We start from the raw sequence: 14,452 nt of genomic DNA, 5'->3' as shown, positions 1-14,452 counted from the left end.
GCATTTAAGCACGGTCCTTTTTGCGTGGTAGTGCTGATTTTGACCGTCAGGCGACAACCAAATTTTTTTAGTTGAGTTTTGAATTGCCGAAACATTGGAATTAACAGCACCGTTACTTGGCCATAAATACAGCATTGGAATTGGAAACGTTGCATGCACGGTCGTTTAATCGCATGGGAACTTGTTCAACGCCGCCTTCTTTACTGAAGACGAAACGTCTTCCTGAGTCATGTATGTAACTTCTGTTTCATTGCACCCACGCCATGGCCAACTACTCATCTTCTTCCTGAAGTAGGAGTACTACTCTACAAGAGGATTCAGGTTACAGCCACACTCCCAACTCCCCTTTCATTCCATTCCACGCCATGGCCAACAGCTCATCTTCTTCAGTTAACAAGCCCATATCCGAGACCTCGTCCAGATGCCTGAACGAGTGCGTCACCGCCGCCCACAACTTCGAGGTGACTAGGTACTCGCTGCTTGAGGGTATGGGTGCCGACAAGTTCATTAGCTCGAGCGATTTCAGCGTCGACGGCTATGACTGGAACATCAGGATCTACCCTGGTGGGTGGAAGGAGGAGGACAACGCTCCCTACGTGTCTGCCTTCTTGAACATGTGTAGTAAGCCAACAACGGGTGTCAAGGTGAAGTTCACTTTGAGTTTGCTGGAGAAAGATGGAAAAGTTAGTAATCTAAAGAGCGAGACACATACCTTTCAGTCGAATTACTGGGGCTGGCCCAAGTATATTGAGAAGTCCAAGCTGAAGGAACTGCTATCCCGCAATGACGACTGCATCACAATCAGGTGTGTTTTGACCGTCATCAAAGAGCCTCGCACGGAAGATAGCACAACTGTAGTCTCGGTCCCGCAGTCAGACCTCCAAACACACTTCACAAACATGTTGAAGGATGGAGAAGGCGTCGATGTGAAATTCAATGTCGGTGGCCAACTGTTCAGCGCGCATAGATGCGTGCTAGCCGCGCGATCCTTGGTGTTCAAGGCCGAGCTCTTTGGTCAGATGAAGGAGACCACCAAGAGACGCATCAAGATAGGTGACATGGAGCCCATCATCTTTGAGGCACTTCTTCACTTCATATACACAGATTCATGGCCTAGTAACTGCGATCTGGATCAGAATGTGGAATTGCAGCACTTGTTGGTTGCCGCAGATCGGTATGGACTAGAGAGGCTAAAGGTCATTTGTGAAGGGAAGCTATGCCAGAAAATTGACGTGCAAACAGTGGCAACCACCCTTGCTTTAGCGGAGCAGCACCACGCCGCGCAGCTCAAGAATGCTTGTCTCAGATACCTTTCTTCACAGGACGTGCTTCGAGCTGTCAAGGAGACTGATGGATTCAAGCACATCATAGCAAGCTGCCCATGGATTATGATGGACATCTTAGAGAAGGTTGCGCCACCGTCAGGAGTATGATGAGCAGTCTGGCTCTAGATTTTTTGTTTTAAGTTTGGATCCCTAGTCATGCTCTATATTGATTTTCTTTTATCATCTGTCTGGTTTGTCGGTTGCAGAACTGAAATTCTCTTCGAGAATGTGACATTTGAGGTAAAAGTTCTGAGAAAATCATCATGGTTCTTTTTTTCATTTCTGCTGAGTTGTTTTGTTTCTCTCTTTGTTTTGGTAATGAAATTTCCTGTAGAACCAAACAACATAAGGTATACACGCTCTGACATGGATATGTACTGGATTGAATTTCTGAACCCGACCTTATTTGCTGTACCAGAGTCCCTTCCATTTTCAGACATTCCAAGTTTCCTCTGTCTGGTTTTGTACTTGTGCAATCAGATCAGATGCATGGTAGACACATTTAGGCCCTGTGAGAATCCCATCTCCGATGGCATAACGTACAATTCCTTTCTCTTTCTCTCCGGTGGCATATCTGACTTGGCCAATTTAGATAAGTACAAGCATTGGGACTGCTCTCATTGTAATAATTAATCAACGGAACTTTGGTTGTCTTCACATGGGTACAAGAACATTCAGGTTGCTAGCACCCCGAAAGCCTGCAGCTTCCATTTCATTCCTTCCTGCGCCATAGGTAACAAAAATTCAACTTCTTCAGTTAACAAGTCCATACCCGAGACATCATCAAGGTGCCTGACCGAGTGCGCCACCACCGCCCACAACTTCGAGGTGGCTAGGTACTCGCTTCTCGAGGGCATGGGAGCCGGCAAGTTCGTTAGCTCGAGCATATTCAGTGTCTGCGGCTACGGTTGGGACATCAGGATCTACCCTGATGGATGGGAGGAGGAGGACAAAGCCGCCTACCTGTCAGTCTTCTTGTGTTTCTGCAGTGGAGCAACAACGACTGTGAAGGTGAGGTACACTTTCAGCTTAGTGGGGAAAGATGGAAAAACTACTACGAATCTAGAGGGCGGAACACATATCTTTCGGTCGGTAGGTACTATACGGGGCTGGCCCAAGTTTATCGACAAGTGCAAGCTGAAGGATGGGGAAGGTGTGGATGTGACATTCAGTGTCGGCGGTCAGCTCTTCACTGCACATAGATGCGTGCTAGCTGCACGATCCTTGGTTTTCAGGGCCGAGCTCTTTGGTCCAATGGAGGAGTCCACCATCAAGTGCATCAAGATCGACGACATGGTGCCTGTCATCTTCGAGGCACTTCTTCACTTCATATACACAGATTCCCTGCCAAGTAATTGTGATGTTGATCAGGATATGGCATTTCAGCACTTGCTGGTTGCCGCGGATCGGTATGGACTGGACAGGCTAAAGGTCATTTGCGAAGGGAAGCTATGCAAGGGAATTGATGTGCAAACAGTTGCAACCATCCTAGCTTTAGCGGAGCAGCACCACACCGTGCACCTCAAAAATGCTTGTCTTGGATACCTTTCTTCATAGGATGTGTGAAAAAGTTAAGATCTTAATCCACATACCATGTTTTGCTTCAAAATGGTTAGGTCCCGGCTCCCCTGGGAATGAGCCGGGCCTGGCATTTTGGCGCGATCATTTCCCTTCTCCACATGTTGCGCCTGCCACGCCGGGTCACACCACATGTCAAACAAGGTCGTCCAACAATCTTCCTTCATCCAGGGTTCCTCACCTAGTTAGACATAATCAAATCATTGACTAACAAGAGGCGGATGAATCAAAGTACTAGCAACCAATGTTGTCACTTACCATCGACAAGTATTCTTCTCTCTCCAAGTTGGTCTGGCAAGCAAACTTCCTCGTCATATTAAGCCCCTTGTCATCGAATGGCCAACACTACATCACGATTTTGTACTGCAGCGTGTGCTTGACGTCAGAGAGTATCTTCCGGGCTGATTTCAAGATACCTTTTGTCGCTTTCTGTTTCTCACCATCCATGGTCCATGCAAGAAAATGCTTCCTACAAGAAAGCACATGGCAGTTAATTGCAAGAATTTGGATATGAAAAAATGTAGTGGCAAAGATACTTACATACTAAAAAACATCGATGTCACCTATCCCACGGAAGTTCTCCCTGCCAGCGAGCTCCACGGGGACGTGTGGTAGGGTCCAAAGCCACCTCCTCCCCCTCCCATGGAGCTTCTCCCCACCCTGAGCTCGAGAGTCACCATGCTGCTGCTACTCTCGGCCACCTCCCCAATAGATGGCTGCATCGCCGGGAGCATGGGGATGTGACGCCTGCGGTGCCCGGCGCCGTCAGATCCAGAACGACAGAACCCCAACAATGCCATCTCTGCTTCGTCTCCCTCTCCTTATCTCCTAATTTCTAACAACCAACGTGAATTGAACACCGCCTCCCTCACCTTTTCTCCGGCAAAGAGGTAACTAGAGGAATCACCAGCGGCGAACAACGCCGTCAATTTTCAGTGCATCCTAGTAAACATAGCAGTGACAGGCGGAAGAAAATGCCCTCCGCACGCATGTCCACTGACTTGTGGCAGGTCTGTATCATTGCCCCCCATCCTATCAGTGGCGGGCTGATGACCTATTAGCAAGGTGGGAGCCCCTGAGAGACTCGCCCGCCACTGATGGACTTTTAGCTCCCGCCACTACTAAGCATTCCCGCAGTAGTGAGTGAAGACAAGGGTGATTATTTTTCATTAATAATGGTGTGTGCGCCTTGGCTGTGGTAGAGCACACGAGCGCCACCAAGTTGCGTCCAGTAAATAATTTCAACATTTCAAAGGACAGCGCTTGGCGGCGGTCGGCCGGTCCAAATTTGGGCCGGTCTCACCCTGTCCATTTGATTATTTCGTTCCTAGCCGTTCAGATATGATATCTCCTTCGCCCCTAACCTTCCGCCCCCACACAACGCACCCAGGCGGAGCTCGTAGTCGCTGCGTACCGCGCCTGTCTATTGGCTGCTCCTTCGTGAGACACAGCGGCCGCGTTCGTCGATGTCACCAGCCCTGGCAGCATTAGCACTGCCATCAGCTTGCCGTCCCTCGTGTCACGTCTACCGAGATTGCAGTAGGTCCGTCATTGTGTGACGGCATCTGCTGTCGATGACTGTAACTCGAAATGTGGCCGATTCCGACGCACAGTCGTCATGGTTGCAGCAAAATCTCTCACGTCACCGGCTCCGGCTTGCCGGCATCATCGACTAGCACTGCCATGTATCCAGCAAAAATTCAGTAGCAAAAACCAAAATGGTCGATTGAAGCAAAAAAAATTAGTCGGTTCTAGCTAAAAATAACATCTGTTGCAGCAATAACAACCACTAATGCAGCATTAAAAACTGTCAGCAACAAAACCTCCAAATGTTTAGTTGAAGCAAAACATTTGGCTGGGTACAACTGTTGCAATAAAATAGCCACACCAACAAACTGAAAGAAAAATACTGTGACAAAAAAAGAAAAAAACTAGCATGTTCAAGCAAAACATAAGGCTAGTCATAGTGGGGAGTACCTTAGAGCAACTCTAGCAGACCCCTTAAATTGCCGACCCGTATTGCGCGTTTACAGTTCGCGGAAAACACGTTTTGCAGGCTCGCGCGGGCTGCGGCCGAACAGAACCCGCGTAGCGGAACCGTAAATTATGTTTGGCCGCAGCCCGGTCGAGCCTGCAAAACGCGTGATTTTTAGAATTTAACACATATTTCAGAATTTAACACATCTCAAATAACATAAAATGTGAATATTATGAATCCAAAATACATTATTCGAGTCACCAAATAAAACTAATAATTTGTTACAACAATTATTTCGAATACAACAATGATACTGATCACACATGAATTAAATGAAATGAATGTAAAATTGGCCGGTGCCTTTGCCAAATGTGCTCAATGCCTTTGGCCATGCCTCTGCCAATGATGCTCAATGAGATCCTCTTGAAGCTGATGGTGGGTGTCTGCATCTTCAACCTGCCGGTATGTCTGAAGAAATGCTTGTATGCGGTCAGGGCCTCTAGCTGGCTTCACACGGCTACCGACATTGTCGTGAAGAACTCCAAGTTCAAGTCACTCTCATCTTCGATGATCATGTTGTGAAGAATGACACAACATGTCAGGATGTTGCTTAGGGTTTTCTTGTCCCCAAAACGAGCAGGACCATGAACAATGGCAAATCTAGTTTGCAAAACCCTGAAGGCTCTTTCTATATCTTTTTGGGTAGCCTCTTGCACCTTTGCAAATTCAGTATGCTTTTTGGTTTTGGGCTTTTTGATGCTCTTCACTAATGTACAACAAGAGGGGTAAATACCATCTGCAAGATAGTACCCCTTTGTGTACTCCTGCCCATTCACCGTGAAGTTGCAAGCAGTAGCATCACCACTAGCAAGTCTAGCAAACAAATGAGATCGTTGCAACACATTGTTATCATTGAGAGTACCTGGCATACAAAAAAACAATGTCAAATCCACAAATCCTCGGATGCTACAACCTCTAGCACAATTGTTGCCTTACGAGACTTGCCCCAAAATTGCCCATGCCATGCCTTCGGGCAGTTTTTCCAAGTCCAATGCATACAATCAATGCTTCCTAGCATGTTGGGCCAACCTCGCTTCTCATTTGCTGCCATTAACTTTATTGTGTCTTCCTTGTTGTGTGCACGAAGATAGACAGGATCAAAGACGCGGATCATCACTTTGGCAAACCTACACACTGACTCAAATGTAGTATCTTCGTCAATGCGAAGATACTTGTCGGCATAGTCAGCCGGAATACCATATGCAATCACACGCCTAGGCGTGGATATTTTTTGATAGATGCTAAAACCCAACAAGCCTGCGACGTTTCTCCTTTGAGTAAAAAACCGACAATTGGCATCGCAAGCTTGCGCAGTTTGTACAAAGAGTGATCGGCACATTCAACACCTTCTCCAGAAGAGGTGCAACGGATATGTTGGATTGTCAGCGAAGTAGTCTTGTATCAACATCATACTTCTGAGACGGCGGTTGCAAGTGATGCAAAGACGACCGACGGTTGAACCTCACCGTCTTTTGAGGTTTCGATCCTCCTCCTCCTTCATGGCTAGAAGCACCACGACCATCTGCTGACAATGGCACTCGAGCATCGATTCCATGTCCGAGTCGTCGGACGAGGATGAATCCTCGAGAAAAAATTGCTCGCACGGGCTCAAATCCATCTGAAAAACCCGCTTCGAAGGCCGCATCAACGAAATTTCTACAACTGAGTTCAAGGTGAGGGGAAAAGGGCTCACCGGGGCGGCGGCGACAGGTGGTGGTTCAACGAATCTGGGGCTGGTGGAGGCTCGAGGCGGTTGATCCGGGGCGGCGGCAACGTCGTAGTGGCTCGGTTCGTCGAATCCGAGGTGAGCGGCGCGATTCGCTGGCCGGAATGGCCGAAATCGCAGGCGGCAGCTGGCGGCGACGGTGGCGGGCGTCTGCGGGAGGGGATGTGGGGAGCGTGCGAGTTGAAATGTCCCTCCCGCCAACCGCTTCTGCGGGATACAAGGCACCGATGGGTTCGGGGGGAGTGTGTGAGTGTGTGTGTGGGGGGGGGGGTGTTTTCGCGGGTCGGAGGGGGATTTTACCACACCCCTCAATCTTTTTTACAGGTCGGACGCTTTTAAGTTGCCTGTTCGAGTCACTTTTTCCGCCCAAAACCGTGAACTGGGGATTATTTTGCGGGTCGGGGCAATTTAAGAGGCTGCTAGAGTTGATTTTAGACCAGTAATATGCATATGTTACTAGTAACATGTCTATGTTACTCTCTTCACAGTGGATAGTGTCACATTTATGGTAACATAGAGCTTCATTTATTACTTTCTGGTCATTTTACATTGTGAACCCCTATGTGTATGTTACTAGCAGCAGGCAAATGCTGGTTCTAGCACTCATTGCAGTCACAACGGCTGGTTAAAAAAAGTTGTTGCAAACTGCGAGACGATGTGCTGGAACCGGCACCATGTTTGCTGGAACCGTCAGTCTCATTTGCTAGAACTGGCCACGGTGATTGCGGTGACTGGAGAGCCTTGTTGCTCGGTCGACAGGGGGTTGCAGCTTCTGTCATCAAGGGTCCCGACATCCCCCATGATGAGAATGAGCGGTGTTGCCGGTTGCAGCTCACCCACGATGAGGATGTGCGACGTCGGCTTGAAGCTCCCGGCGTTGCCGGTTCTATCTCCCCACGACAAGGTTGTATCTTCTGGCTCAGTTGTCCGGCATGTCGAGACGCCAGTTGCAACAACGACGAGCGGCTTCGGCTCCACCACGGACCGACAATGGAGGGAGGAGGAGGAGGCGGTCATGGTGCATTGATGGCGGAGAGCACCACCCCGCGCGCTACGTAGCTCCCCTGCACCTGACTCGGGCTCACGGTGTCTCCAAGGGAGTCAACTCCTCCCATCCCCTTGTGCATGGATGTTCCTTTGAGGAGCTCTTTTAGGGTGATTGGAGAGTTACGACTCGTAATTTCACGTAACTCCACCTCTAGATTTTTCTGTCCGTTAGATCTGGAAACTTCACTTAAAGTATTATATTTTTTATATTACGGGTATAATAGTCCTATCTGTCCCGCGTTGACGCATCGAGCGTGCACAGGCCCAACAAGGCCCAAGACAGAGCCACGCAGAAAAATTCCTCTCACCCTCTTTCACGGGCAATGCTAAACCCTAGAGCCGCCGCCGGCCGCCGCCACTTCGCCTGCCACCGCCTCCGACCATGACTTCCAGTTTCTCCCACCATCAGTGTCCCTTCCCCAGAAGGTCTCCTCCTTGGCTCTCGGATTAATCTCCGCTCCCACTCCCGTCGGGTCCCTCGTGAATCTTTAGACGACGCGAACGGGTACGTGGTGATGGCGCCGGGGCTGCATCCACTGCCGTGCATGCCGCCCGGTGCAGGATCCTCGGGGACGCGGAGGAGCGTGGTGGAGTACAACGGCAAGGGTGGGGTGGAAGGAGACGCCCTGAGCATGGAATGACCTTACCGCTCCATCTCCAACATAACTTCGGCTGCTATAGCCAGTTTGGTCTTCTCTTCTACAATGATCTGTTTAGGTATTGCGCTTCTGTTTGTAGTAAAGAAATTATATTGTTTGCATCTGCCGTCTCTATATCATATCAATACTCTCCGCAGATCCCAACTAATCAAGAGATATGAGGACAGGGAGGGTGAAGGAGCCGCAGTTGTCAGTGCTGCAGTGGGCGAGCAGGGACGCAACTGGAGATTGGTCAGAGACTGCAACATATTGTTAGCTTCACGAGGTTGGGAGCAACTGGATCTGGACCTCCCCGCAACTGACTAGAAAAGTATGCACAATTTATCTTTTATCTGGATCTGGGCCTTTGTCTAGCTGCTGAGTACTAACTTTCCAAGGCATCCACTCTAACAGAATTTTCAATAATATTTAACTACTATATTTGATCAAGCAACTATTAATACCATAAAACTAGAAAAGGATCTTATTGTTTCTGGATAGGGCTATTGCACAAATAAATTGTTTCCCTCATAGTCCTAACCATGGTTTTCACTTTCAATGAGATTCCGGTGAAATTCACTGAATTTCAGTAATTTCAGTAGCACTACAAGAAATATGTCAACTTATGACCACCACTATTGGTCACTGAAAGGTCACAAATTTCCATTTATGACCTTTTTGTGACCAAAAATAGAAGGTCAAAAGCTGGCCGTCGTAAACTGACTATAGCGACCTTTCTTCTGGAATGGTCAAAGACGTTTACGACCAAAATATTCCTACTGTGGCGTTTTGGTCACTAGCAACCTCCCCAGGCCACGTAGGCATCCAGCGTGGCAAGCTGATGTGGCACAAGATTCAGCCCGGTCCGATTTGGTGTTCTACATGGGCCGACCCCATTAATTCGGCCTTTTTAGTTATCATTTTTTTGTCATTCCGGTCTGCTACATGGGCCTGGCCTAATATTTCAGCCTTTTTTGTTTTTGGCTCAAGGCCTTTCTGGCTCAACGGTTTGTATTTTTTTAGGAGATGTGTCCAGTACTCAAATGGGTCCCGATTGTCATGTTCTAATATGTGGGTCCATGTTTTCTATTCATCGCTAAATAAATAACCAATATTCAAATCAAAACAACCAGAAAGCACAGATAATACTTCAAATATCAGCCAAAATAAGTCTGTTACATCATATAACTTAGATACAATGGTAATCACAGCCACAAGCTCTACAAGTCTCTACAAGTGTAATCGCAACCACAAGCTCTACAAGTGCCCTTTGACAACTTCAAGTAGCCCTTCGGTTTCTATCAGTCCTGATTTGAGGAACACACCAGGCTTCAGGGTCTTCTCCATAGTGTCGACCAAAGATCTCACCCTTCATCGGCATCAGAGTGATGCACCTGAACATGGCAGGGAAAAGGATTACCTGCCAAAAGCCAAATTTATACAAGATATCAGCCTTTCAGTGGTGCAGAATATCAGAGAACCATGCTTCAGCATTACAGGGCATGGAAACGTAAAATGCAATTTTTTCACAAAAGGCGTACAATCGCAAATTTACTATCCACAAAATTAAATTGGAAAAAACAAGTGAAACAGTGAAGTGCATGTCAGCCTTAGTGTTTCTATTTCCTACAAATGACTGAGACCATGGTGTTTCAACCTTTTTGCAGAACACTATTCTATAACAATATATATTGAGCATGCTACAACAGAAGCTTGAATTTATGGTTTCTATACTTCTACATTATACATCCTCAGTAATATAGACCTTTTTGCTACATACTGTACACGGCAATAGGAGAAAAATTCTAATAAATTCATTACACGCTTGCCAATAAAAATGACAAGTTAACTACACACCAGGGAACATAAACTTGAGAGGTTGAGATCAAGGCCTATCAACTACATCATATATATGCATTAAAAAAGAAGGCCATATGGACGACCAATGCATCATAATTATCAGTTTTAAACACTACAGGACCAGAAAGTAGGTGCTACTTCAAGTTTTAGAACTCAACCATTCATCAGTAATAGTAGCAATTTAATCTTACTAAAGATAGGCACTACAGCCAGAACTTACACGCAAAGATCCTGGAATTTTATGCACAACACCAGCAGATTAGCTATATGAACACAATACCAGAATTTTATGCATCATGAATGAAGAAATCAAAATAGGATGCTTCGCTTTACTTGTGTGCGGAGGATAAGCAAAAGTAGCAGCACATGCTTTTCCTATTTGCTTTGCTTTCCTATTAGCATCTCCGGTCAATCAAACAGGATGCAGCAAGTGATTACATTAACCCCGATTCAAATATTTGAAGTACTGGACAATCATTTCATGCAGCCATTCATAAACATACTACTACAAGGGAATTACAACTTTATTTTAAGCATAATGTTTAAGTACGTAAACTTTCCTCAAGAGTCCCTACACACTACTACTCAACTACTATACGTGCGTAGTACTGTGTCAGTAAGCAGCAGAGGAGATTGAAACGTAAGGACCATGTGTGTGTGTGTGTGTGTAGAAAACACACACAATAAACACTGAACATCACTAGTCACCCTACACACAGCAAGCTTCAGATGTTTAGAACAGATCAACATGTTGAGCAGTTAGGGAATCATGAGAAGGAAGTAGGAGGGTGGATCACGATGGTCTCACCTTGTTACCGATCGATGCTCAAACATGAATTAGCGGCCAAGTGTTTGATTAGCGGTACAGGAAATGTACATGGCTAATGGGCGTGAGTTTTGGCTGAGGATGATCAGTTACTAAGAAGACCGTCTTCACAAATTTCCAGCTCAAAAGGAGGAGCCTAGGTGGTACTTGCTTTGCAAACCACCACACTGGACATAAATATGAATGTTGAAGCTCGGCTCAAAATAATGAATGGATTGAGCTGGCATTTTGTGGAGGATCGTTATTTGGTCATAGGAAAGCACTGTAGAAAATGGATACTATTTGGACATGCCAAAGTGGTACTTCCTTCACAAACTGTTACTCTGAACAGAATAGGAAAATGAATATTTTTGAATTATTTTTGAACTAGGCAAGGAAGATTTTTACATATTTGATGAAGATATGACCCAAAGAATTTATGAGATTTTTTTGGGAATTTTGGGAATGATAGAAATATAGGTTGCTTCACAACCTAGGGCAAAAACTGCCACATGGACATGACACATAGGCAAAACTGATGAGATGGCGCCTAGTCATCACAACCCACCACAATCTACAAGGTTATGACCATCTATATTGGTCATTAACAACTAGAAATAAGGCAGCGGACTAGCACTGTTTGCTTTGTGACCATTTCGTGTAAGGAAATTACGACCTTTCTAACCAAAATGGTCACAATGGTTTAGGGTTTGAAGCCCCCTGAACAGCTTTTGACCAATTAGTCTAAAATGGTCATAAATTTATGACCAATTCTTCAAGGATCACTGACAGAAGGTCATAAGTTGACATATTTCTTGTAGTGGACACTGAAATATTATGTTTCAGCCAAAATATTTCAGCAGTTTCACTGCAACACAGGAATTCAAATATTTTTTCACATTTTCATATTTTCAATTGAATTTGAGTGAATATTTCAGTCACTTGACTGAAATGGAAACTAAAATCACTGAAATTCACTGAATTTCGGTGATTTTGGTTGGCGCTGAAATTTTTCTGAAACTGGAATTAAAAACCATGGTCCTAACCGCATTTTTTACCATGCAGGCATTGCATAATTTAGCAAGTATATATATTCTCCAAGATATGTCCTGATCATCCTAATTTCCTGACATATTATGTGATTCATTGTCTTTTCTACATGATTTGCATGGGTTGAGCTTTTCTCAGTAATTTTCCAAGTTTTGCATGGGTTCGCTATTATGTGATTCATTGTCTTTTCTACCTTATTTTACTTGTTTGACCGAGGCCACTTTTGGGAACCCACTAGCTTTGATGTTATACTTGACCATCGACATGATTGAAATTCAACATAAAAGGGTTCATTTTTCATCCGTCACATGATTCACACCAATTATTTATTTGTATGTTATATGCAGGAAGATATAGTAAGTTGATCCTAATTATCCTCTGTCCTTTGCAGGTGATGACGATGCTCTCTGAACTCTGATCTCTCTCCCGTGTTTTCAGACAACAATGATCAGTAGTAGCAGTAGTCCTTGGCACAATTTTACTTCTCTGCGTGCAGTCTAAAAGCTAGGAAAAAAATGGGGGCCATGAATACCCGCATTGGTCTCATATCATCTCCATGAATGAAAAAGGGTACATAGGCCATCGTTGTTCATCCTCTCCCTTTGTTGCGAGCGTTGTCTGAATCAACTTAAACTTAGCTGACAAAAGGCTTCATGTCTCGTTTTTCACCAGCCTTCACCTCTGTGCAGTTTTCTTGGCATGGGATCTGGAGGTCTAGAAAAGAAAGCTTATATTACCAGCTTTTGTTTATGTATTTGTGAGCCATGAGTGCACACAAGCGATGGGTGGTCTAGCACAGAAATGATTTGCTGCCTCATGTTGAGCAGGAAATGATTTGCTGCTTCGTGATGAGCAGATTGAGTGGACCGATGATCTGCAGGATGTTCAAGGTTCAGGTTACTGTGGTTTGTGATTCGGTCCTGTCCTGAGACTGAGAACGGCTAGCTGCACAAAGGAATCAGGTGTGGAGTTAATGGGTGACGAACATCAGTAGAAGTTTTACTAAAATACTGTCACACTTCCAACCTATAGTTTACTAAAGCTAACACTATCATATAAGAAAAAAAATACAATTTAATGTAAAAGCACTGTTGGAGACACGCATGTTCCAGTTTAGTGTAAATGATATGTTTGTGAAGGCAACACTATTTTTAAGTGGAAATTTGAAGAGAAAACCAGTATTCACAAAGTGGTTCATTCGAGAGAAGGTTGGAACTCGAGATATATTGGAAATTATAATCTGACAATCTGAAACATAGATAAAAAAAATTCTCACATCATTCCATCCTTTGGAGAACAAAACTTGAAGTGAACGTATACCTTTCATCCCAACCCGCATGAAGATGGAAGACAAAAATTCAAAGCCTACTAACAAAAACTTAAAGCCTACTAACGAACCATTCAACACCATGCTCATTCTTAAGTTCTCTCTGCGTGCAGAATGATCATACTCGTTCGAGCTCACTAGTACCAAACTTAGTCATTTTGTTCCACAAGAAGAGATCTTAGTCCTTCGAACCCATAAGTATCGCTCATAGTTGTTCGGGCCCATAACGATCAATCTTAGTAGTCCGAGCCTACAAGTACTGATCTTACTCACCCGAGTCCATAAGTACCGATCTTAGTCGTCTAGGTCCACAAGAACAGATCTTAGTCCTTTGGACCCAAAGTATCTCTCTTAGTGGTTCAGGCCCACAAGGATCCATCTTAGTAGTCCGAGCCTACAAGTACCGATGTTACTCGTTCGGGCTCCCTAGAAACGATCTTACCCATTCAGGCTCATTAGTATATATCATCTTCACTAGGGTCCACAAGTACCGATCTTAGTGGTTCGGTCCCACAAGTATCGCTCTTAGTCGTTTGGACCCACAAGTATCGATCTTAGTCGTCCGGCCCTACAAGTACCAATCTTAGTCGTTCTGACCCACAAGTACCGTCTTAGTTGTTCAGGCCCACAAGCATCACTCTTAGTCTTTCGGGCCCACAAGTACTGGTCTTACTCATACGGAACCAAAAATACCGCTCTTAGTTGTTCGGGCCCACAAGTACCACTCTCAGTCATTCAGGGCCACAAGCACTGAACTTACTCGTTTACGCTCACATGTATTGATCTTAATTGCGCCCACAAGTATTGATCTTACTCGTTCGGTCTCACATGTAACGATCTTAGTTCTCAGGGCCCACAAGTACAGTTGTGCTAGTGTGTCAAGACTATCTGGTAAGGTAGTTGTGGTTCCAGATGACCGTTAATGCTACTTGTGGGTCTGGACAACCCATGCTGGTAGTTATGGGTTCAGACGGCCCCTAATGCTAGTAGTAGGATTTGACAACACATAGTGTTATTTGTGGGACCGGACGACCCCTAGTGGTGCTTGTGGACCCAGA

At 45.4% G+C, this 14,452-nt stretch overlaps 1 protein-coding gene across 1 annotated transcript; it reads left to right on the top strand.

Annotated features, from left to right (window-relative positions):
• The first annotated feature begins 365 nt into the window (after nucleotides 1-365).
• On the top strand, nucleotides 366-1,433 carry LOC119294232 (BTB/POZ and MATH domain-containing protein 2-like). The gene has a single exon (XM_037572461.1). It carries the CDS (start codon nucleotides 366-368, stop codon nucleotides 1,431-1,433), a length of 1,068 nt encoding a protein of 355 aa, XP_037428358.1.
• The last annotated feature ends 13,019 nt before the right edge of the window (nucleotides 1,434-14,452 follow it).

The sequence above is a fragment of the Triticum dicoccoides genome, chromosome 4B, assembly GCF_002162155.2.
Source record: "Triticum dicoccoides isolate Atlit2015 ecotype Zavitan chromosome 4B, WEW_v2.0, whole genome shotgun sequence".
Lineage (NCBI taxonomy): Eukaryota > Viridiplantae > Streptophyta > Magnoliopsida > Poales > Poaceae > Triticum > Triticum dicoccoides.
This window is presented reverse-complemented; position numbering and strand designations above follow the sequence as displayed.

Excerpts from the sequence above, each read along its gene's own strand:
- LOC119294232 (XM_037572461.1), top strand. The coding sequence starts at position 366 with ATGGCCAACAGCTCATCTTCTTCAGTTAACAAGCCCATATCCGAGACC.